We start from the raw sequence: 24,337 nt of genomic DNA on the forward strand, positions 1-24,337 counted from the left end.
CGTCCTTTTCCTCGTAGCTTCTTGCCTTTATTTCTTTATTTCTTTTGCAGTGATGTCAGGGAAGGGGAGCGGTGGCTGGTTGGGGAGGGTTGGGGGGGGGGGTTGGATTCCAGCAAAGGAGGTTGCTGGCGGTGATTAACGTGCAGTTTTCCTGGGAATTATGTCATCTGCTTCGGGGCTGGGTGGCCCTCGCCCAGCAGCGACAGGGAGGGAGGATGAGGAGGGTTTGGGGGGTCGGGAAGGGGTCCCCGCTTGGGACCTCACCCACCGATGCCTCCCGAGCTTTGCGAGGACCCAGGTGATGGATGGGTGCACGTTGGGTGCAAACCCACCCCCCGCTGCTCCCCCGAGGTGCCCAGACATCCATCCTCTGCCTGCTGCCGCTTCTCCCCCGGGGTTTATCCTGCTCGGTGCCCCGGCAGCTGGGGGAGGCATCGGGATTTAGGCAGGATGAAGGCAGGAATCCCCCTCCTGCCAACTCCCCTGGAGGGAGCGGGGCTGGAGCTGCTGCACTGCAGCAGAGAGCCCCATCCGGGATCACGGGGAGGGCAGGGACCCCTCTGCCACCCCCCCCCCAACTCCTCAGAGCCAAAGCAGGAGCTCGGGGACCTGTGGCTGCCAGCAGCCCCCCCCCCCATCCTCAAGCCACCCGGTCCCTCCGCTCCGGAGGGAGAGCATCGGGGCTGCTGGATGCTCCACGGAGCGTTCCCGGAGCATTCACCTCCCTGAACATCCAGCCCCCCCTTTCCCGAGCATCCCTCCCCCTGAGCACCTCCTGCCTCTTCCCATCGCAGCCTGTGGGGATCCGGGAAGGAGGGCAGGGCCCTGCCTGCTGAGCCGGGCCTGGGGCCCTGCTGCACCTCGACACCCTCTTCCCTCTGCTCTGCACTCCATGCACCCCCCTGCAGCCCCCTGCAGCCCCGTGCAGCCCCCCACACACGCCCATGCACCCCTAATGCATCCCTGTGTCCCCCTTGAAATCCCCTGCACCCCCATGCAGCCTCTTGCACCCCAATGCAACCCCATGCAGCCCCCTGCACCCCTGTGCACCCCTATTCAATCCCATGCCCCACAGTGCACCCCAATGCACCCCCTTGCAGCCCTGTGCACCCTCCCTGCACCCCTCTACGGCCCCCTGCACCCCTCTGCTGCCCTGTGCACCCCTATTCAGTCCCATGCAGCCCCATACAACCCCGTGCAGCCCCTTGCACCCCAATACAGCTCCTTGCACCCCCATGCACCTCTTTGCACCCTCCCTGCAGCCCCCTGCACCCCTGTGCACCCCTATTCAGTCCCATGCAGCCCCATACAACCCTGTGCAGCCTCTTGCACCCCAATGCACCCCCTTGCAGCCCTGTGCACCCTCCCTGCACCCCTCTGCAGCCCCCTGCACCCCTGTGCAGCCCTATTCAGTCCCATGCACCCCATACAACCCCGTGCAACCCCTCGCACCCCAGTGCACCCTCCTGCACCCTCTCTGCAGCCCTGTGCACCCTCCCTGCATCCCTCTACAGCCCCCTGCACCCCTCTGCTGCCCTGTGCACTCCTATTCAGTCCCATGCACCCCATACAACCCCGTGCAACCCCTCGCACCCCAGTGCACCCTCCTGCACCCTCTCTGCAGCCCTGTGCACCCCTTTGCACCCCCTCGCACAGCGTCCCGTGGGTGGGGAGAGAGAGGAGGAGGCAGGAGGTGTGGGGCAGGAGGTGTGGTGGGGCCGGGATGGGATTTTTCTGCCTCCACTGGTTGGGGGGTGAGGGGCAACAGCTCCTTAACCCCGAGCTGGGTGCGATTCAAGGCACGGAGGGTGCCACCTGCCCCGTTTCCCTTCCATCTCCCCCTGCTCTGCTTCCGACACCCTCCAGGAGCATCCTTCATCCTCCATCCTTCATCCTCCATCCTTCATCCTTCCCGGCCCTCCGGGGAGCTGGGTGAGGATCTCCAAGCGCCCCTCGGTCCCGCGTAGCCGGGGGTGTGTTGGAGGCTTCTCCATCACGTGTGGGGGTGGGCGGGGGGGTGCAGGGGGGGGTTCAGCCGTCCCCTGGCCCGGCAGAGGACCGGGAGCCGTCTGGTTTGTTTGTGCCTGGCCCTGGGTGAGGGGTGGATCTGCCGGGGTGGCTAAATATAGCCTGGGATGCTGTCATCCGAGTTCAGCCTGGCTGCTGGCTGGGGGGATTTGTCTTCTGCAAAGGCTGGGAGGGAGAAAGGGCTGGGGAAAAAAAAAAAGGAAAAAATTAAAAAGGAAAAAAGAAAAAAGAAGGGAAAAGGAAAAAAAGGGGAAAAAGGGGGGAAAAGGGAAAAGAAAAAGAGAAAAAGGGGAAAAGAAAAGGAGAAAAAAGGGAAATAAGAAAAAGAGAAAGGAAAAAAGGAAAAAGAGAATAAAAGGAAAGAAGGGAAAAAAAGAAAAAAGAGGGAAAGAAAGAGAGAAAAAAGGAAAAAAGGAAAAAGAAAAAGGGAAATAAGAAAAAGAGGAAAAAAGGAAAAAAAACAGGAAAAAAAGAAAAAAGGGAAAAGGAAAGAGAAAAGAGGAAAAAAGAAAAAGGAAAATAAGAAAAAGAGGAAAGAGGAAAGAAAGGAAAAAAGGAAAAAAAGAAAAAAGGGAAAAAGAAAAAGAGAAAAAAGGGGAAAAGGAAAAAAAGGAAAATAAGAAAAAGAGGAAAAAGGAAAATAAGAAAAAGAGGAAAGAGGAAATAAAGGAAAAAAGGGAAAAAGAAAAAGAGAAAAAGAGGAAAAAGGAAAAAAAGAAAAAAGGAAAATAAGAAAAAAAGGAAAAAAAACCCCAAAACAGGCACAGGGAGCGAAAAATGCCAGAGCTGTGGGATGCCCCCAGGTTCTTGCAGGGCACCTTGTCACCTTTCTGGTGACAAGAGGGCAGAGGAGGGCTGTGAGGAAAGGCTGAAATTTTCCACCTTCCCCCCCCACACACTTTGGTTTCTTGCATTTCCAAAGTAGAGATGAGGTCCAGGCAAGGGTGAGGGGAACCCCCCCCCCCAAGCTCTTCTTTGCTGGGTCACTGGGCTTGATGGCCTAAGGGACAAAGCCTTCCCCTTCAGCCCCCAGATTCTAAAGGAGGAGGTAGAAAAGCATCTGAAAATCCAATATCTGGTTGCAGGAGCCTGGATTTTGGGAGAAATTCCTCCTGGAGATGGGAGTGGGAGAGGAGCCCCGACCCCTGTGGGGGCTGCAGCATCAGCACCCAGTGTAGCACCCATCACAGGGTGTCGTGGTGTGAGAAAAGGGCATCTCTCACTTCCCCATCCTTCCCTGGGGGAGGAAAGAGTGTCTCCTGCCTTGCAAAATTAAAAAAAAAAAAAGAAAAAAGAAAAAAAAAAAAAAGGCAGATGGGGTTTCCAAGGGGATCCAAGTGCCCCATGAAAATCCCCTTGCATCAGGGGCCACGGGAGAACTGAGTGTGGAACAGGGAGAAACCAGGCTGCCAAAAGGTTCTGAAAGGAGTCGTGGCCCAAAGGGGAAGGTTTCAGAGTTCAGAAGGTGCTGCTGGACCTGTCCCAGGGGCTGAATGAAAATCCCTCCCTCAGCAGGGCAAGGAAAGCCCCCAGGTCAGGGTTGGGGCTGTCAGAGAAATCCAGCAGCCAAAGGGTGAACCAAGGAGATTTCTTCTTTCCCTTCAGTGAGGAGCTTTCCCCATTAGTCATTCCTGTCACAGGGCTGGCAAACATGGTTATTATTTGAGGGATCTGAAAGTGAAATGGAGGATCCAGACATCCCTGCCCTGGGGGGCTGGGGGGGAAGCAGGCAGGGACCCCTCCAACCACCCACCCACCCACCTTTCTCCCTTCCATGGGTAAAACCTTCATAGCCCAAGCTAAGAGACTGCATTTTTCCTTTGGTTGGGCTTTTCCTGGCCTGGGAATAATTTCCTTAAAGGTCCTGGTGGCACCAGGAGCCATGGTTAGGCTGTGATGCTCCATCCAAGGCCAAGTGCTGGGTCCTTGTGGCACTTTGGCTCCATGGGGAGCTCCAGGCTGGGCACAGAGTGGCAGAAAGGGAGCTGGGAGTCTGGATTGCCAGGAAGCTGAAGAGGAGGCAGCAGTGTGCCCAGGTGGCCAAGAAGGCCAATGGCATCCTGGGCTGGCTCAGGACCAGCGTGGCCAGCAGGTCCAGGGAAGGGATTCTGCCCCTGTGCTCAGCCCTGGGGAGGCCACAGCTTGAGTCCTGTGTCCAGTTCTGGGCCCCTCAGCTCAGGAAGGAGATTGAGGTGCTGGAGCAGGTCCAGAGAAGAGCAAGGAGGCTGGGAAGGGATCCAGCACAAGTCCTGTGAGGAAGGGCTGAGGGAGCTGGGGGTGTTGAGGCTGGAGAAGAGGAGGCTCAGGGGAGACCTCATCACTCTCTCCAACTCCCTGAAAGGAGGTTGGAGCCAGGGGGGGGTTGGGCTCTTTTCCCAGGCAACTCTCAGCAAGACAAGAGGGCACAAGAGGTCTCAAGTTGTGCCAGGGGAGGTTTAGGTTGGCCATGAGAAAGAATTTCTTTCTGGAGAGGGTGATCAGACATTGGAATGGGCTGCCCAGGGAAGGGGTGGATTCTCCATCCCTGGAGATATTTCAAAAGAGCCTGGATGTGGCACTCAGTGCCATGGGCTGGGAACTGCAGTGGGAGTGGAGCAAGGGTTGGACTTGATGAGCTCTGAGGTCCCTTCCAACCCAGCCCATTCTAGGATTCTAGGATTCTATGATCCTGGAGGTGCAAGAAGGTCCAGGAGCCTCCTTAACCAGCCAGGAAAGCAACCAGAAGCATTCAAGCAGCCATCAGGAAAGCTGGAGATGGTTTTTTCCTTCTGATCCTTACAATCATTTGGTCTGGAGCTCAGAGCTCTCCTGGCAGAGGGAGCTGAAAGTCCCCTTGACCCAGGGAAGGAGCTGCAGGAGCTCCAGCTTCATCCCTGGGGAGCTGCTGCAAGGCTTGGAATCAGGCTCCTCGTGATCTTGGCTGAGTTTTCCCCTTGCAAAACTGTTTGGTTTTTTTGTCTTGCTTTGTTTTTGCAATGAATAAGTTGGTTTTGTTTGGCTCCTGGGCCAGCAGAACAGGTTTGGATTGAGCCTCACTGGAGTTTGACCCAAGATGTGACCCAGTGGCAGAGTCCCTTCCCCCCCCTCCCCAGTGGTCACCTTCTTTTTTACATCAAATTTTGGGGTGGAAAAGTGGGTTTTCTTGGTTTTTCTTTGGGTGAAAGGACTGGGAGGGCTGGGATAAGGGGATAAGCCTCACTGGGACATGAAGACCATGGGCAGCTCTTGTGTTCAGAAGGATCCAGGGTGGTGAGGATGGGCCAGATGAGACAGCAGAGAAACATTGCTGGTCTCCAGCAGCAGGGATTTATTCAGGGACCTGAGCTTTCCCTTTTTGCTCCATGCTTTTTTTTTTTTTTTTTTTTTTTTTTTTTTTTTTTTTTCTGGTTGTTTTCTGAGCCCTTTAGATTCAAAGAATCAAATTCTTAAGGCCAAAAAAGTCCTCTTCAGATCATCAGTCCAACCATCAGCCCAACACCACCCAACCAATCCATGTCCTGCAGGGCAGTGTCCACACATTTTTTTTTTAACATCCCCAGGGATGGTTCCTCCACCACCTCCTTTTAGCATCCTCTGATATCCCCACCACTCCCAGCACCCACCCAACAGCTTCTTGTTCCTCAGCTGGTCCCAGGGGGTGCTGCTGAAGCCTGAGCATCACTGGGTACAAAATGAACTCATCCCCCTCATCCTCACTGCAGGATGGAGACAAAAATTCCTCTCCTTTGGGTCTGGATCCTTAGGGAGGGCCAGAGAGATGCTCCAGGTTTGGGAAGCCCTAACAGAGCCCCTGCTTTTTGTAGGCAGCTCAGGAGAGAGCAGATCCTGTAATTAACACACACCACCCTTCAGACAAACAACCTCCCAAATATTTATCAGCTGGAGAAAGAAATACCCAGGGCTTGGAAGTTGCCAAGTAACATAACAAGAAGAGCTTTGAAATAAATATCTGTGTGGCTGCGGGTGAGGAATTAACCAAATCCTTTGGTATGTGGGCCAAAGAGATGTTTTTTTTCCTCTGGAAGCCCAGCACCAGGGATGATAATAATGATCCAAGCCAGGAAAAAAAAAAAAAAACCAAAACCAAAAAACCTGTTATGAGCAACTTCTGACCATGTGTCCATGGAGTGAATCCTGGGGGAAACTCCTCTCTGCTCAGGTGCTCAAGAAAACTTACAGCCCCTCTTTTGCTCAGTGGTTCTTCAAATTTCCTTCTTTTATGCCCATCCTATGGAATAAATCAGCCCGTGGCTTCCCTCCAGCCTTGAGGCTCTTTTCTTCTCCAAGCCAGGTAGCTCTGTTCCCCCAATCCAGCAGGAATATTGCTTGCTCCAGGCTGCACCCTCCAGATGCCCAAGGTTTTCCTGCTTCCCTGGCTCTCAGTCCTGCTAAATCCTTGCTGTCAGGCCAGTCTGGACATTTAGGGGGGGTATTATTAGGGGATTAAGTGCTGCTAGAGGAGAAGAAGTGGTTGGCAGAAGTTGGGGAAGTCCTGGCACATGGGGGGGGTGATTTGTTGGAGATGTTCCCATCAAATCCCAGAATCCCAGCATCTCCTTCTTGCACCTCCAGGATGGAGCATCACAGCCCAGCATCTCCTCCCCCCACATCCCTGGGGAGTGTGGCTTTGTCAGAGGGCTGTGATTTGGGGTCCACTTTGGGGTTTTTGCCTGTTCTGAACCTGGGCATGGAGCTGGTAAGAGGGGCAGCCCCCCAGCTGCAAGGTTTTGGGGTGTTGCCCAGCACTGGGGTGTCCAAAGAGAGCAAGAGGAGAGAAAAAGAGGCTGAGTGGCTGGGGGTGGATGTTGGAGGGGTTGTAGATGCCCCATCTCTGGATAAATTCCAGGTTGGGAGCTCCTCCCTGAGCTCCTGGCCGTGCCAGCATCCTGCAGAGCTGCTGGGCAAGGGGAGGGCAGGGATTTTATTATCCCAGCTGCTGGAGCTGGGAAAACCAGAGCAGCTCTCAGGCAGAGGAGCTCATCTCTTTGTCCCTGCTTTCTAATTATATCACTTGTTCTAGTACGAGCTCATTCCATTCCCCATGGACTCTTCCTTCATCCCATCCCCAGCTCTGCCCTTCACCAGAACTTGGAAGAAAAGCCAAGCTATCCCACCTGAGATGTTGGGGGTGAAATTTCCTTTTCAGTGGAGTTTTCTGCCTCCAGGGAGGTGAGGAATGATGAGGAGAGGGGACAGGGAGATGCTGTGGTGGGCAGACCCTGCTGTTGTCCACCCAAGGTGATTGCTCCAAGCTGTGGGAGAAAAACCAGGGATGTGGGAGAAAAGCTGTGGGAGAAAAACCAGGGATGTGGGAGAAAAGCTGTGGGGGAAAAACCATCCCATAGAAAACCAGGGATGTCCTGTAATGACTCCTCAGGGTGGCTCAGAGAGGTCAGGACAGAAAGGAGAGGGTGAAAACATCCCCAAACCCATCAGGAATGATGAGCTGAGATGGGTCCCCAGGGCATCCCTGCATCCCAAAGAGCAGCTCCATGGCTCTCCTCCCCCCAGGCACTGTGGTCCCTCTCTCCCTTTTCCAAATTTCTCCCTCCTCAAATGAAGAAATTGCCCAAAAAGCCCCTGGAAGAAGCCACAGCTCCTCCCAGGTTCAGCTCAGCAAGGGCACAAACTCCCATTTCCAGGATGAAGCTGAATCCAGCCCCATAAAACTCAGCTCTTGTGCCAGGTTCAGGGAGATCCTGATGTTCTCCAGGGCTTCCAGCTCCTCCTGGAATGCCAGCAATAAATCCAGATGCTCAGCTGGTCCCTGGCCAACCATTGCACTGCAAGATTTTGCTCTCCTCCTCCCTCCAGCCTTCAGCCATCCTCCTCTTCCTCCCTCCCCCTGTTTTTCCAAGCTGGGATCCAGGTGCCATTGCATGTACAGACCCCAGGGCTTGATCCTTTGGGGGATCAGGATGTCCCCAGCAGGCAGGAGTGGGTTGAGAGGGATGTTGAACCCTAAAGAGAAAGTTTGTTCTCTGGTTTGTCCTCTGCTCCTGACATTTTGGGTGGCCCCTGGCATGTTCCTTAACCTTCCAGACCCCAATTTCTCCCCACTGGGTTGGTCTGCAGCCCAGGGCAGCTTGGGTGAGGGGTTAAGCTGAAATATTAAAATTTTCAGCTTAGAATCACAGAATTGTGGCATGGTTTGGGTGGGAAGGGACATTTAAGGCTCATTTACAGCTGTGAGCAGGGATCTTCTATGATCTTCCCCTAGATCAGGCTGCTCAGAGCCCCATCCAACCTCACCTGGAATATTTCCAGGGATGGGGGGACATCTCCCACCTCTCTGGGCACCCTGGGCCAGGGTTTCACCACTCTCAGTGTAAAAAATTCCATCCTTCTATCCAGTTTTATTCTCCCCTCCTTCAGTTTCAACCCCTCACCCCTTGTCCCATTGCTCCCCCCCAGCCCAGGGCAGCATTGGTGAGGGATTGAACTGGGCAGGAATTATCCTCAGATATTAAAATTCTCATTTTAGAATCAAACTGTGGCATGGTTTGGGTGGGAAGGGACATTTAAGGCTCATTTAGTGCTGTGAGCAGGGACTATAATTCTATAATTCTCTAATTCTATGATCTTCCCCTAGATCAGGTTGCTCAGAGCCCCATCCAACCTCACCTGGGATGTTTCCAGGGATGGGGGGGGGCATCTCCCACCTTTCTGGTCAACCTGGGCCAGGGTTTCACCTCTCTCAGTGTAAAAAAATTCATCCTTCTATCCAGTCTGGTTCTTCCTTCCTTCAGTTTAAACCCCTCACCCCTTGTCCCATTGCTCCTCCCCAGCCCAGAGCAGCATTGGTGAGGGATTGAACTGGGCAGGAATTATCCTGAAATATTAAAATTCTCATTTTAGAATCAAACTGTGGCATGGTTTGGGTGGGAAGGGACATTTAAGGCTCATTTACTGCTGTGAGCAGGGACTATAATTCTATAATTCTATGATTTTCCCCTAGATGAGGCTGCTCAGAGCCCCATCCAACCTCACCTGGAATATTTCCAGGGATGGGGGGACATCTCCCACCTCTCTGGTCAACCTGGGCCAGGGTTTCACCACTCTCAGTGTAAAAAAATTCCATCCTTCTATCCAGTTTTATTCTCCCCTCCTTCAGTTTCAACCCCTCACCCCTTGTCCCATTGCTGAGGGACATTGGTGAGGGATTGAACTGGGCAGGAATTATCCTGAAATATTAAAATTCTCATTTTAGAATCAAACTGTGGCATGGTTTGGGTGAGAAGGGACATTTAAGGCTCATTTAGTGCTGTGAGCAGGGACTATAATTCTATAATTCTCTAATTCTATGATCTTCCCCTAGATGAGGCTGCTCAGAGCCCCATCCAACCTCACCTGGAATATTTCCAGGGATGGGGGGGGGCATCTCCCACCTCTCTGGGCACCCTGGGCCAGGGTTTCACCTCTCTCAGTGTAAAAAAATTCCTCCTTCTATCCAGTTTTATTCTCCCCTCCTTCAGTTTCAACCCCTCACCCCTTGTCCCCTTGCTCTGGGTCCTGCTGACAAGTTTTTCCCCAAACTTCTTGTGGCTAAAGCAGTGGGGGGGTGGGTTTGGGGTGGGCAATCCCCTTGCTGGCAACAACCAATCTGTCTCCCAGCAGAGCCCAAACGAACTCATCTCACTTGGGAGCATCCCTGGGACCAGCCAAACAACCCCAACTCCTGTTGCCTTTCCTTCCAGCCAGCCCAGGGCTTTGTTTCCCCCTCTTTGTGTTCTCAGGAGCTTAAATTAACTTTTAATAATAATAATAATACACGTAGAAGAATGGGAAAAAAAAAAAAAAAAGACCAAAAAAAAAAACCCTCCCTGAGCAAACAATCCAACCCAGGGCTGCAAACATTCCCCATGGAGCACCAGGTGAGGTGAATTCCTGAGAGCTGGAAAAGCTGGAGGGATACTGGAAAAGAAAGGAGGGATTTGGGGATTATTTCCCCCTGGCTGGGTGAGCAGCCTGATCCAGCCCAGAGAGCAGAAAGAGCTCCAGCTCTTCTCCAAGCAGGTGATTCCTGGGCATCCTTGGAAGTGGGTTCCTGGCTTTGGGAAGAGGTCCCTTAAACCTCAATCTCCAGAGGTGGTTGTTGGGTGGTGTTTCTTGGTTAAATATTTCTTCTCCTGTTAGGTGGAGGGGTTTAGGCAACAAAAAGGCTCTGTTTAATTTTAAAACAAGCCCTACAGGTCACCTGAGCTCCCCCTGAGTGCTGGGGGTGCCCCCAGAGCTCTCTCAGCACCGGGTTGGGGGGTGCAGCCAACACCCTGAGGTTATTCCTTGAAGCTGGAAAAAAATTGGAGGAAATTCTTTGGTGTGAGGGTGCTGAGCCCCTGATTGCTCCCAGAAGCTGTGGCTGCCCCATCCCTGGAATTTTGAAGCCCAGGTTGGATGGGGCTTGGAGCAACCTGGGCTGGTGGGAGGTGTGGGAATGGCAGGGGGTTGGGAATGAGATGACCTTTAAAATCCTTTCCCTCCCAAACCATTCCATATTTCTGTGATTTCCTCCCCTCATGCTCCCTTTTTTGGGGGGGACATCCAGAAGCTGTTGCTGGAGTGGTCATTACTGGTTGTTGGAGGCAACCAACCTGAACCTGCTGGGAGGTGTCCCAGCCCATGGCAGAGGGGTTGAAATGAGATGACCTTTAAGGTCTCTTCCATCCCAAACCATTCCATGTTTCTGTGATTTCCTCCTCTCATGTTCCCTTTCTTTGGGGCCATCCAGAAGTGGTCATTATTGATTGTTGGAAGCAACCAACCTCCTGAACCTGCTGGGAGGTGTCCCAGCCCGTGGCAGCAGGGTGGGAACAAGATGATCTTTAAGGTCTCTTCCATCCCAAACCTTTCCATATTTCTGGGATTTCAGTGTTTCTTCTCCCCATGGTCATTACTGATTGTTGGAAGCAACCAACCTCCTGAAGCTGCTGGGAGGTGTCCCAGCCCAGGGGTTGGGTCTAGATGACCTTTAGGGTCTCTTCCATCCCAAACCATTCCATGTTTCTGGGATTTCAGTGTTTCTTCCCCCCATGGTCATTACTGGTTGTTAGAGGCAACCAACCTGAACCTGCTGGGAGGTGTCCCAGCCCATGGCAGGGGGGTTGGAACTGGATGAGCTTTCAGGTCCTTTCCAACCCAAACCAGTCTGGGATTCTTTAATGAACTTTCCCATCCCTCTGTTGTTGTCTTTTCCTTTCCTCCTTAGCAGAGAACTCGAGGACAGTGATGCCAAAGATGCTTTTAGCCCCAGCCCTGGCTTGGAGCAGGACAGAAACCAGCAAAAACCCCTTTTTGCCTCAGTCCTCCACCCTTGGCACGGGGATAAAAACCAATTTTGCACCCCTCCAGGGTTTTAGAGCTAAAATTGGGGCTGCCAGCTGACGTTTCCCTGGGCCAGCTGCTGGGATCAAACCAGGGCATCTGCCAGCTCCCCGAGCAAAACTCCCCACCCCAAAGTCCAGCAGAAGATTACAGCTTGCTATCCCTTCCCTTTCAGGGAGAGAGCAGGCAGGAGATAAAACCAGCCCCCCCCCTGGCACATCCCAGAGGGGGCCATGTCTCTGTTTCATGCCCCAAAACAACGTGGGAAGGAGAATCCCTTAATTTCCTTTGGACATTTATCCTCTAAGGATCTTGATCCCGGGGGCGAGTGACACAAACATCCTTTAAATCCATCCCAGGAGGCTTAGGGGAGGATTAGCTGGTGCTTCCCCAGGCTTTCCTCTGCTTGGAGCTGCTCCTGGAGCCCCATATCCCACCCTGGAAGCCTCCTCCAGCTCCAGGCTTGTGTTTCCCAAGGGATGTGGAGGCAGGAAGGGAGCAATCCGGGCTCTGAGCTCTGGATCTTGGCAGCCTAAAAAAAAAAAAAAAAATCCCAAGCTGGTAATTCCCTTCCCAAAGGGGTGATTGGGTTTCATTCCAGCCCCTCTTTTGGGGGGGATTTCCCTGACTTCTCCCTGCTCCTCCCAAGCTGATGGGCATCATCCCTCCTGTCATCCCCTTCCCATTTGGGAAGAATTCATTGGATCCCTTTAGTTTTCAGCACTCTCCTTCTTGACTTTCAGTGAAGATGTTTGATTTTTTTCACCTTTCTCTTCACTCCTACCCACCACAGCCCCTCTTCCTCATCCCATCCCCATCTCAGAAGGCTTTTTGGCTCCAAAACCTCTCAGAGATCCTCCTGGCATGGCTTTCCTCCAGCACAGGCAAGCTTGGATAATAGGTGTTGACACCAGGAACTTCATTTGAATCGATCTTATTTGCTAATTAGCTGATTGCAGTAATTGCCATGAAATACCTCGGGGGATTCTGCCTCCTCAGAGGTTGGCAGGGGCTGGAATGTCCCATGGAGGAGGTGGGAATGGCAGCAGAGGGGTGGTTTCTGTTCCAGGGTCACCTCTTATCAGTTATCCCTGTGATTTGTAGAGATGGAATGAGGTAGGAGAGGGGCACCATAGCCTGGGAAAGTTGGGATTGGAGATTGGGAACAATTTCTTCCCCAAAAGGACAGGCTGCCCAGGGAGTCCCCAGCATCCCTGGAGGGATTCCCAAGCCCTGGAGATGTGGTGCTGAGGGCCATGGGGCAGTGCTGGGTTCATGGTTGGACTTGGTGATCTGAAAGGGTTTTTCCAAGCCAAACACTTCCATGTTTCGATGATTTTCCACCTATTTACAGCTTCCCACCCTCCAGCCCTGCACTTGTCCTCCTCTGAAGTCACCCAGTTTGCTGCTGGGTGTCATGCTTGCAGGTTTAGAAAACCCCACAGGTAAGGATGAACCCCAAAAGGGATCCCAACAAATCCCTGGAGAAGGAGAAGAGAGCAAGGGTGCTCAGCCCACCCTCCTTCTACAGCCACCTCTGCTGGGATGCTGAAACATCTCCCTTGGTCCTTCTGCCACCCCCCAGCCCCTGAGTGCTTGGATGGGACTGGGGGACAAGCCAGGGGTCACCCTGGGGACAAACTGGGTCATCTCTTTGGAGCAAGGGAAGGAGATTTCCCCACAGCCCCTGATGTGGCTCAGGAATTTGTGGTCAGGGCTGGGTGAGTCAATGTGTGAGCAGGAAGGAGCTGGATGCTTTGGAGACCACTGCCAGCTGAGGGATGCTTAACCCCTTCCTCTCCTCCCACGAGCAGCATCTCCTCCTCTGGGCACCCACCTGGGGCAGGGAGTGAAGTCAAAGGCACCCCAGGTAGCCAAGAAGGCCAATGGCATCCTGGGCTGGCTCAGGAACAGCGTGGCCAGCAGGTCCAGGGAAGGGATTCTGCCCCTGTGCTCAGCCCTGGGGAGGCCACAGCTTGAGTCCTGTGTCCAGTTCTGGGCCCCTCAGCTCAGGAAGGAGATTGAGGTGCTGGAGCAGGTCCAGAGAAGAGCAAGGAGGCTGGGAAGGGATCCAGCACAAGTGCTGTGAGGAAGGGCTGAGGGAGCTGGGGGTGTTGAGGCTGGAGAAGAGGAGGCTCAGGGGAGACCTCATCACTCTCTCCAACTCCCTGAAAGGAGGTTGGAGCCAGGGGGGGGTTGGGCTCTTTTCCCAGGCAACTCTCAGCAAGACAAGAGGGCACAAGAGGTCTCAAGTTGTGCCAGGGGAGGTTTAGGTTGGACATGAGAAAGAATTTCTTTCTGGAGAGGGTGATCAGACACTGGAATGGGCTGCCCAGGGAAGGGGTGGATTCTCCATCCCTGGAGATATTTCCAAAGAGCCTGGATGTGGCACTCAGTGCCATGGGCTGGGAACTGCAGTGGGAGTGGAGCAAGGGTTGGACTTGATGAGCTCTGAGGTCCCTTCCAACCCAGCCCATTCTAGGATTCTAGGATTCAAAGGGACCTGTGCCAGCCACGTGAAGCTCCACAAGGCCCAGGGAAAGGTTCTGCACCTGGGTGATGCCAAGCAGGGTGGAGAATGGCTGGAGAGCAGCCCTGAGGAGAAAGCCTTGGAGGTGTTGGGTGATGAACCAGGCACTGCCAGCCCAGAAACCACCCCTGTTCTGGCTGCATCCCCAGCAGGGCCAAGGGGGGGATTGTCCCTCTCTGTCCCACACTGCTGAGACCCCTCTGGGGTGCTGGGCCCAGTTCTGGAGCCCCCAGCACAAGGAGGGTGTGGAGCAAATCCACAGAGCCCAGAGAGCAGGTGGCTCCCAGCCCCATCCAACCTGGTGTTCTTCTTCCTTGGCCTCATCCTTTCTCTCTTTTCTTCCTTTACCTGCTTCCTGAGACTTTGGGGCTAAGTGTTCCTCCTCTCCATGCTGACAAGGAGACAGAGATGGTCACCTGGGTGTCACCTGGGTGTCACCTGGCCATGGTTCTGCTCCTCCTCCCAACCAAACCTGGCAGAAACACTGCCCCAAAGCCACCCCTGCTCCTACAAAGCTTCCTGGGCATCACCTGAGCAATTTGTCAGCACGGATCCATTGACAAACCTGCAGAGGAGAAGAGCTGAAAATCCTGGTGGTGTTTGTCCAGGCAGATCCCATGGCAACCCCTGTCAGCAGCTCAGGTGAGGCAAACAGCCTGGGACTGCTCACAGCCAAGACAAATGAATCCAGATGCTGTGCCAGGATGGATCCTGCCCCAAAGAGATGAAGTGGAAGCTCCTAACCCATTGCCAAGCTCCTCTGGAGCATTTTTCACAAGTGCTTCCCCATGTTACACCTGCACCCGAGGTGTTGTGATGCCCTGAGCTCCTGGAAGGGCTGGGAAATTAATGGAGGAGTGGTGAGACCAGGTCTTGCTTCACCCTTCACCCTTGGGATGTCCTTGCCCAGTCCCAGCACAAAACCCCAGGAGGTTTTTTCTGCCTTCAGATAAAAGGTGGATGGAGCACAAGAAAGGAGATGGGAGCTGGGGTGGAGATGTGAGGCTTGGTCAACAAGATTTGCTCCTCATATCATGAGGGCTTGGATGGGTTCTGGATGGATCCTTGGCCTGATCCTGCATTTATTGGATATTTGTCCCTGCAAGGAGGCCGTGGCAAGCTGAGGAATGTGTGGAAACCTTCTGGAGCTAAGGAAAAATCATGATCTGGAGGGTTGGAGTATGGCCCATGCTCAGCAAGGGGAGGGAAGGAGAAAACCTTCACCTGGCATCTACCAAACCCAACATCTGGGAGCCTCTCCCTGGCCTGGTTTTATTCTTTCAAGATAAATGAAAATGAAATGGTCAAAATGTCCCATGAAAGATAAAATAAGACTGGAAAGGATACAGAGAAAAGTGGGTGGGTAAGGTTGGGGGTTTTTAGAGAACAGCTCTCCAGGCTAGAAATGTGCAGCCTGGGAATGAGATGAGTGGAGAGGAGGAGGTCTAGAGATAAAAGTCTGTGAAATAATCACTATCAGGGGGAATCATTCCCCCAGTGAAAGAAGAAGGGGTCTCAGGTCATCACATAGAGGGAATTTGCTCTCTGCTTTCACCTGCAGGGAGCTTTGTTCTTGGTGTCACCAAGGGCAGCTCGTGGGGTTTCAGTAGATCTGGTGAGCTCTGTAATTCCCCCCCATCCTCTCTCTGTCTTCTAGAAAAAACCCACAAAACAGAGAAGCAGGGAGGATTTGTCACCCCTCTGCCCAAGGCCAGGGTAGAGAGGACATTTGGCCACCTGTGGGCAGTTAAAGCCTCTCACTAAAATTCCTCCACCAAACCCCCTTGTCTGCACCCTCTGATCCATTATCCTTTGGCAGAGGTTCTGGAGGGATGGGAGAAGCATTCCAAGCCCAAAGCTGGTTCTGAAGCCCCAAGCTGGGCGAGCAAAAGGATTGGTTTAATCCAATGGAGCAAGAAACCCAGGAGAGCAACACCCCCCTGCAACTCAAGTTGTTTTATTTGGCAGGTGAGAAATGGCTTCCTGAGGCTGGGAGCACAAGGGCAGGAATCAAAGAGCATCAGAAGGATGGATCCTCCCCCAGCCTGGCAGGAACAGGAGAAAGTGCAAATATTTCCCACTCCAGAGCCACCCTTTCCAAGGGTGGGGTTGGGTCAGCTGCCACACTTCACATATTTTTCAAGCTGGCAAATCAGAAAAGTCCTTTTCTGTGTGTCTAGCTCTACAGCCAATGTACAGATGATAAAGCCCCTGGCACAGAGCTCTGGTGAGAGCTAATTATAGCATTTGGAAGCTAACAGGGTGATATTTCCTTTAGATGTGTGGTGCAGATGTAATTTCTTCTCGGGAGATGCCAGCAGCAGATGGCTCAAGGTGGCCCCTATGTAATGGGCTTTTGTTCTGCCCTGAGGGAACTTTTCCCTCTCTGATCCATCTCCTACTTTCCCCCTTGGTCCTTCTTTTTATTTTTCACCCGTGGCTCACTCAGAAGGGGATGGGCAGAGCAACTGGGCTGGAAGCAGAAGGAGACTTTGGTAGTAAAGCTGTTCCTGGGTTTCCCCATCCACCTGCTCAGAAGGAGGAGCAAAAGGAGTTCCTGGCTCTGTATCTGCTGCTTTGGCTTCAGCAGGCTTGGGAAAAGGCCCCTTCCCACCTTTCCAACCTGATGGACCTGAAAGGGGTCCTGTTGGAGCCAGGTATCCTCCCAACCCTGGCATCTGCTCCGGCTTGGACGTCAGCGGATTCCCGGGAGCCATCTGCTCCATCCCCCTGGAAAGCAGAACCTGCCTGGAGAACCTGCTGCCCCCTTTCCCAGAAAAGGGGCTGGGGGATGCCAAGGCTGCCAGCAAACCCCAGGAGAAAGCCAGGTTCCTCTTCCAAGGATAAAAACTTGGTGGGACACCAGGACCTGGAGTTGCTGCAGGGTGCGCCAGGAGCTGCCAAGGTGGCTCAGAGTCACCTCTGCCTGGCTGGAACCACAGAATGACCACAGATCCCCAAAAAAGGCTTCCAAACCAGAGTGATTTTTGCCTGTGGGTCAATTCTGAGGTTGATAGCTTCCAACTCTCACAATCCCATTGCCTTCCTCCTGTGGCTGGGTGGGCAGCAGAACTCAGAGGAGTAGGTCCCTCCAGGGTGCAGCTTTATTCCACCACCAGTGCTGGTCCAAGGGGACTCAGTCTGCTGGCAGGACCAGTAAACCTTGTCTTGGCTGCAAATATTCAGGAGAAAAGGTTGATAAACATCCTGGAGGCATCACCCCATCCCTGCAGCCCACGTTATGGCTGTGCACCCTTTACCTCCTTCCCTCTGTATCTGTATCTGTCCCCAAAAGCCCCCAAAAAGGGTTCCAAACCAGAGTGATTTTTGCCTGTGGGTCTTTTCTGGGGTTGATAGCTTCAAATTCTGAGGTTGATAGCTTCAAATTCTCACAATCCCATTGCCTTCCTCCTGTGGCTGGGTGGGCAGCAGAACTCAGAGGTCCCTCCAGGGTGCAGCTTTATTCCCAGCCAGGGTGCAGCTTTATTCCCAATCAGGGTGCAGCTTTATTCCCAGTCAGGGTACAGCTTTATTCCACCACCAGTGCTGGTCCAAGGGGACTCAGTCTGCTGGCAGGACCAATAAACCTTGCCTTGGCTGCAAATATTCAGCAGAAAAGGTTGATAAACATCCTGGAGGCATCACCCCATCCCTGCAGCCCACGTTATGGCCGTGCACCCTTTACCTCCTTCCCTCTTCCATCCCCCTCCAACCTGGGCCCTTTCTTGCTAATTTTTAGGACTCACACATGATAAGGAGAGGTGACTTCTCACCCTGTAGCTTTGTCACCTCTCCTTCTGGCTTGTCCCAGCATGGAACAGCTCAACAGGGACCAAGCTGAGGCTGGGAGCAGCTTTAGATCCATCTCAGGAGGTCCAGGCAGGGCTGAGGGTTCCTCTGAAAAGGCCTCTGAGGAGCTGGGGTCAGAGATGCTCTGCTGGGCACCTGCTCCCCATCTGCTCCCCAGGCAGGGAAATCCATGCAGCTGATCATGGATTGGAAAGGAAATCTCTTGGAAGTTGCAGCACTCCTTAAACAAGACTTGAAGAAGCCATCGTCAGCCATGGGGTTCTCCAGCCATGGTGGGGAATGGGGAGAACCCCCTGGAAGCACCAAACCCATCAAACCAAACAAAAAAACCAAACAGACAGACCTCAAATCCTTATTTGATCAAAATCCAGCTCTTGGACCCCCCCAAAATCCTCATTTTAGCAAAACCAATCCATCAGACCCCTAAATCCCTATTTGAGCAAAACCAAGTCACTGGAGCCCAAATTATCCCTTTGAGCAAAGGCAACTTTCTGACTCCTAAATCCCAAACTGGGAAAAAAGGGAAAGGGAAGGGGAAGGGAAAAAAGGAAAAGAAAAAAGGAAAGGAAAGGAAAGAGGAAAGGAAAGGAAAGGAAAGGAAAGGAAAGGAAAGGAAAGGAAAGGAAAGGAAAGGAAAGGAAAGGAAAGGAAAGGAAAGGAAAGGAAAGGAAAGGAAAGGAAAAAGGAAAGGAAGAAAAGAAAGGGAAAGGAAAAAGGAAAGGAAAGGAAAGGAAAGGAAAGGAAAGGAAAGGAAAGGAAAGGAAAGGAAAGGAAAGGAAAGGAAAGGAAAGGAAAGGAAAGGAAAGGAAAGGAAAGGAAAGGAAAGGAAAGGAAAAGGAAAGGAAAGGAAAGGAAAGGAAAGGGAGAGGGAAAAGGGAGAGGGAAAGGGAGAGGGAAAGGGAGAGGGAGAGGGAGAGGGAGAGGGAAAAGGGGAAAGGGAAGGGAAAAGGGAAAAGGGGAAAGGGAAAAGGAAAAGGGATAAGGAAAAGGGGAAAGGAAAGGGAAAGGGGGAAAGGGAAAAGGAAAAGGGAAAAGGGAAAGGGAAAAGGAAAAGGGAAAAGGGAAAGGGAAAAGGAAATGGAAAAGAAAAGGAGAAAGGAAAAAGGAAAAAAGAAAAAGGAAAAAGGAAAAGAAAAAATAAACCCAGCAGCCCACCAAAAAAAAAAAAAAAAAAAAAAAAAAAAAAAAAAAAAAAAAATCCCCATTTGTGCAAAACCTTTTTGTGGGTCCCCAAAATCTCCAAAATCTCCCTCTGAGCACCCAGAGCTGTTGCCCTCCCTCCCCAGCGCTCTGTTTGAGGCGATGGGACTCACCTGCAGCTCGGTGGGAAGAAAGAGTTAAGAAGGGGCGGGCCTGGGTGAGCAATCGGCAGGGCAGGAGCAGCCCTTGGCTCCGGCCCAGCCGAGGTTCCTCTCCCCAGGGATTATTTTGCTTTTTTTCCTGGAGTTCCGAGCAGGGAGAGGATGAAGGTGGAAACCCAGAGGAGATGGGGAGCTGGAGGATGCACCCCTGGGCTGCCCAGGTAAAAAAAACCTGGGGGGCTCTGAAGTTTTGGGGTTGTTTTTTTTTGGTGGGGGGGAAGGTTGTTGTTTTTTTTCTTTCTTTCTTTCTTCTCCTTCCTCCTCTCCCTCTCTTTGTTTGAGCTCAGCATGGGGCCAGCAAAGGGTTCCCTGTGGGTCAGCTCGGTGCTGAGCTGGTGGGACCCATGAGGGGTTTTTTTTTAGGGTGGGATCCCCCTGGGGTCAGAGGGATGGGTGCAGGGAGGAGGAGGGGGGGAGCTGCTATTTCCCCCCCTCTCTTTCCCCCCATTAAATCCCCCTGGACCCAGCGGGCACCCCCCGGGACCTGGAACCCCAGGGGGGTTTGGGGTTAACATGGGGGGACAGGTCACTGGGGGGACAAGTTACTGGGGACCTGTGTGGGGACAAATCACCGTGGGGAAAAGCCACTGTGGGGACAAAGCCACTATGGGGACAAGTTACTGTGGGGACAAATCACTTGGGGACAAGTCACCATGGGGACAAAGCCACCGTACATGGGGACAATTTACTGTGGGGAAAAGCCACTGGGGGGACAAGTGACTGGGGGACAAGTCACTTGGGGAGAAGCCACTATGGGGACAAAACCACTATGGGGACAAATCAGTGTGGGGAAAAGCCACCGGGGGGACAAAGCCACCCTGGAGAAAAGTCACCATGGGGACAAGTCACTGTGGGGACAATTTACCATGGGGACAAATCACCATGGGGGACAAAGCCACTGTGGGGACAAAGCCACTGTGGGGACAAATCACTGTGGGGAAAAGTCACTGTAGGGAAAAGCCACCATGGGGACAAAGCCACTGTGGGGACAATTTACTGTGGGGACAAAGCCACTATGAGGACAAAGTTACTGTGGGGACCAAGCCACTATGGGACAAAGTCACTGTGGGGAAAAGCCACCATGGGGACAAAGCCACTGTGGGGAAAAGTCACTGTAGGGAAAAGCCACCATGGGGACAAAGCCACTATAGGGACAAGTCACTGTGGGGAAAAGTCACTGTGGGGACAAAGCCACCATGGAGAAAAGTCACCACGGGGACAAATCACTGTGGGGACAAAGTCACTGTGAGAAAAAGCCACTGTGGGGACAATTTAGCGTGGGGAAAAGCCACCGTGGGGACAAGGCACCATGGGGCTGGCAGGGAGCAGTGAGCATGCTCCCAGGGCTGGCTCCATGCCCTTGAAATTCCTCAGGGTGAGTTAATGATAAATCCTGGCCAGGGGGCAGGTGGGGGGGGGAGGTCCCCTCCTTGTCCTCCCTGCTGAGCTGGAGGTTTGGGCAAGGGGCCAGGGATCAGGATCAGCCCTCCCCGTGGTGTCAGGGTCTCAGTTGTGTGGGGAGGGGGTTTGTAGGGAGGGGGGGGTCCTCCCGTGCCCACCAGGAGCATCTGAGGTGCAGCTCCAGGGGGTGTTGGGGGTTGTGGTGCAAGGGGCCAGGTTGGGATCCCCCCAATATTTGGGATGTGGGGCCAGATGAGGATGCTCGGGCAGGGGATGTGGTGGGGGACACTTGCAGGGGACAAGAGCACCAGCCATGGGTCAGGAGCTGCCTGCATCCTCCACTGCAATGATCCTCAAATTAAGACCCTTTCCCTCCTTCAAAAGGGGAAACTGAGGCACGGAGGGCTGAGATGAAGTCCAGGGGTTCATCCTGTGGCTCCAACCATCCCAGCAGCACTGAGGTTGCTCCATCAAACCTTCCCTGCCCTGTGTCAAGTGAATTTAGGGAGATTTTTCTCCTGCCACCAAGGCTGGAGCTGTGGGGACAGCAGTTGTCCCCAGGACATGTCACAGGGGGAAGGGGCTGGAGGACAAGGAGCAGCTGAGGGGCCTGGGGGGTTGATCCTGGAGGAAAGGAGACCAAGGGGAGAGCTTCTGGCTCTCTGCAACCCCCTGAGAGGAGGTTGGAGCCAGGGGGTCAGGCTCTGCTCCCAAGGAACAAGGGATGGGACAAGAGGAAATGTCCTCAAGTTGTGCCAGGGGAGGTTTAGGTTGGATTTTAGGAGTGATTTTTTCCCCAAAAGTGTTGTCAGGGGCCTGGCCCAGGCTGCCCAGGGAGTCCCCAACATCCCAGGGGGGATTTCCAAGCCCTGGAGATGTGGTGCTGAGGGCCATGGGGCAGTGCTGGGGGAAGGGTTGGACCTTAAGGGTGATGGTGCAGTCGACCTTTGCTTTGCTGGGATTCCCCCTCCTGCCAGGGAGGGGCACAGGGACAGTGGAACATGTCCCCAAAACACAGGGACCAAGAGGACAAACCCCAGAGGGCTGGCTGGGGAAGGAAGGGGGAGCAGCAGCACTGTGGAGGCTTTGTTGGAGGAGAACAATGGGGCCTTTATGGAGGAAGGGAAGTGCAGGGCTGGCAGGGACAGTTTGGTACCCAGAGTGTCCCTTGGCCAGCTGGAGGGACAGGGCACAGGGAGGTGGGATGGGACAGCTTGGTACCTGCTGTCCCCTGACCAGCCCTGGGGACAGGGGATGGGGACATGGGATGGGAGACTCTGGTACCTAAAGTGTCCCTTGGACAGCTGTGGGGACAGGGAATTGGGATTTGGGGCATTGGATGGGACAGTCTGGTACCTAAAGTGTCCTTTGGTCAGCTGTAGGGACAGGGAATTGGGATTTGGGGCATGAAATGGGAGAGGTTGGTAGCAAATGTGTCCCTTGGTCAGCTGTGGGGAAAGGGGACTGGGATTTGGGGCATGGGATGGGACAGTCTGGTACCTAAAGTGTCCCCTTGGACAACTATGGGGACAGGGAACTGAGATTTGGGATGGGACAGTCTGGTACCTAAAGTGTCCTTTGGACAGTTGTGGGGGACAGGGAAATGGAATTTGGGGCATGGAATGGGACAGACTGGTACCTAAAGTGTTCCTTGGACAACTGTGGGGACAGGGAACTGGGGCATGGGATGGGACAGGTTGGTACCCAGCAAGTGTCCTTTGGGCAGTTGTGGGGACAGGGAAATGGAATTTGGGGCATGGGATGGGACAGTCTGGTACCTAAAGTGTCCCTTGGACGATTATGGGGGCAGGGAATTGGGATTTGGGGGCATGGGATGGGACAGTCTGGTACCTAAAGTGTCCTTTGGACAGTTGTGGGGACAGGGAACTGGGGCATGGGATGGGACAGTCTGGTACCTAAAGTGTCCCTTGGACGATTATGGGGGCAGGGAATTGGGATTTGGGGCATGGGATGGGACAGTCTGGTACCTAAAGTGTCCCTTGGACAACTGTGGGGACAGGGAACTGGGGCATGGGATGGGACAGTCTGGTACCTAAAGTGTCCTTTGGACAGTTGTGGGGACAGGGAACTGGGATTTGGGGCATGGAATGGGACAGTCTGGTACCTAAAGTGTCCCTTGGCCAGCTGTGGGGACAGGGAATGGGACAGAGAAGGTTGGATGGGACAGGTTGGGGACCAGCATCTCCCTTGTCCTTCTGAAGGGACAGGGAACTGGGATGTGGGACATGGGACAGGTTGGTACCCAGCATGTTCCTTGACCTAGTGAGGGGACAGGGAAACTGGGACGTGGGAGGCAGGACAGGAGATGGGACAGCAGAGTGTCCTCAGGTGGTGGCACTCATCCCAAGGTGTCACCCCACAGGCAGGTGACATCAGGACAGAGATGTCACAGCTCTCCTCACCACCTATGTGAGGGGCTCCTGACCCACATCCACCCATCCCAAAGCCTGGAGATCCCACTGGGGGGCACAGGAGAGCAGGGGGCAGTGGTTTTGGGGAGCCCAGGGAGCCACAGCCCAGACCCCACTCCAGATTTTGGGAAGGGGACCTCAAAGCTGGGGAGAGCCAGAATCCCATGGGCTGTCAGGAGGAGCCCCTGGGCCCTTTCATCTCCTCTCTTTTGTTTCAGGCTGATTATGCAAATGACTGAGGAGTAATGAGAAAGTCATTTCCCAGCACCCAAAAGGCTGTAATTAGCTCATTAGCGGGCAGAAAGGGAAAGGAAATAGTTCTAAGCCACTTGGCTTTTATTTCACCCCAGAAATCTCAGCCCCCCCCCCTCCCCCCCCAACAACAAGATGGGGACCCCCCCACCCTGTGCTGCCAAACTTGGGGGAGAGCAAAGCCAAATGTGGTCCTGACATCCAAAAAAACCCAACCAGCAACTGGGGGGGCTTTAAACTGGCCCAGTTAGCCTGAGGGTGCTGCATCCAGGGATCCCGGGATGGATCCCACCCCAGTGGGCTCAGGGACTGGGACAGGAGGTGATGCTGGGAGGTGTGGGGGGGGGGATTATTGAGGGATGGGGTGGTCCCCATCTTCCCAAATTGGATCACACCACAAATTGGGGTGTTCCTCAGCAGGAATCCTAAGATGGGGTCATAGCAGGAAGCTCCAGGATGGATTTCCATGAACCAGCCCTGGGACACAGAGAAGTTGCTCCCAGGAGAAGGCATCTAGGATGGATTTGGTGTTTTTTTTTCTGAATTAATGCCTTGCTTGCTTCTGGCTAAATATTTGGGGGGGGGATAAAGAGCTACAGAGGTCTCTGGAAAGCACCCCAGGTCCTTGCTGAGCTCTCCCAAACCTTTTGCTGGTGGGGTTGGATCCTCCCAACACCCTCTGGTCTCTGTTGTCCACAGAAATTGTGGCTGCCCAATCCCTGGAAGTGCTGAAGGTTGGATGGGGCTTGGGGCAACCTGGGCTGGGGGAGGTGTGGGGTTGGGATCATCCTGAAGGTCCCATCACCAAATTTTCTCTGGTTCTATAATTCCCCCCCCTTATTTTTTTCCCCCCCTTATTTATTTTTTCCCCCCCTTATTTACTTTTTCCCCCCCTTATTTATTTTTTTTCTCCCCCTTATTTATTTTTTTCCCCCCCTTATTTATTTTTTCCCCCCCTTATTTATTTTTTCCCCCCCTTATTTACTTTTTCCCCCCCTTATTTATTTTTTTCTCCCCCTTATTTATTTTTTTCCCCCCCCTTATTTATTTTTTCCCCCCCCTTATTTATTTTTTCCCCCCCTTATTTACTTTTTCCCCCCCCTTATTTATTTTTTTCTCCCCCTTATTTATTTTTTTCCCCCCCTTATTTATTTTTTCCCCCCCTTATTTATTTTTTCCCCCCCCTTATTTACTTTTTCCCA

General features: G+C 53.2%; 1 protein-coding gene across 1 annotated transcript in view; it reads left to right on the top strand.

The window, feature by feature from the left end:
• Positions 1-19,143: 19,143 nt before the first annotated feature.
• LZTS3 (leucine zipper tumor suppressor family member 3) overlaps positions 19,144-24,337 on the top strand; it is a 21,518-nt gene continuing 16,324 nt past the window's right edge. Inside the window, 1 exon segment of the mRNA XM_071753158.1 lies at positions 19,144-19,222. Coding sequence (XP_071609259.1) covers positions 19,176-19,222 — 47 coding nt within the window. The 5' untranslated portion in view covers positions 19,144-19,175.

Source organism: Heliangelus exortis, chromosome 10 (genome assembly GCF_036169615.1).
Source record: "Heliangelus exortis chromosome 10, bHelExo1.hap1, whole genome shotgun sequence".
NCBI lineage: Eukaryota > Metazoa > Chordata > Aves > Apodiformes > Trochilidae > Heliangelus > Heliangelus exortis.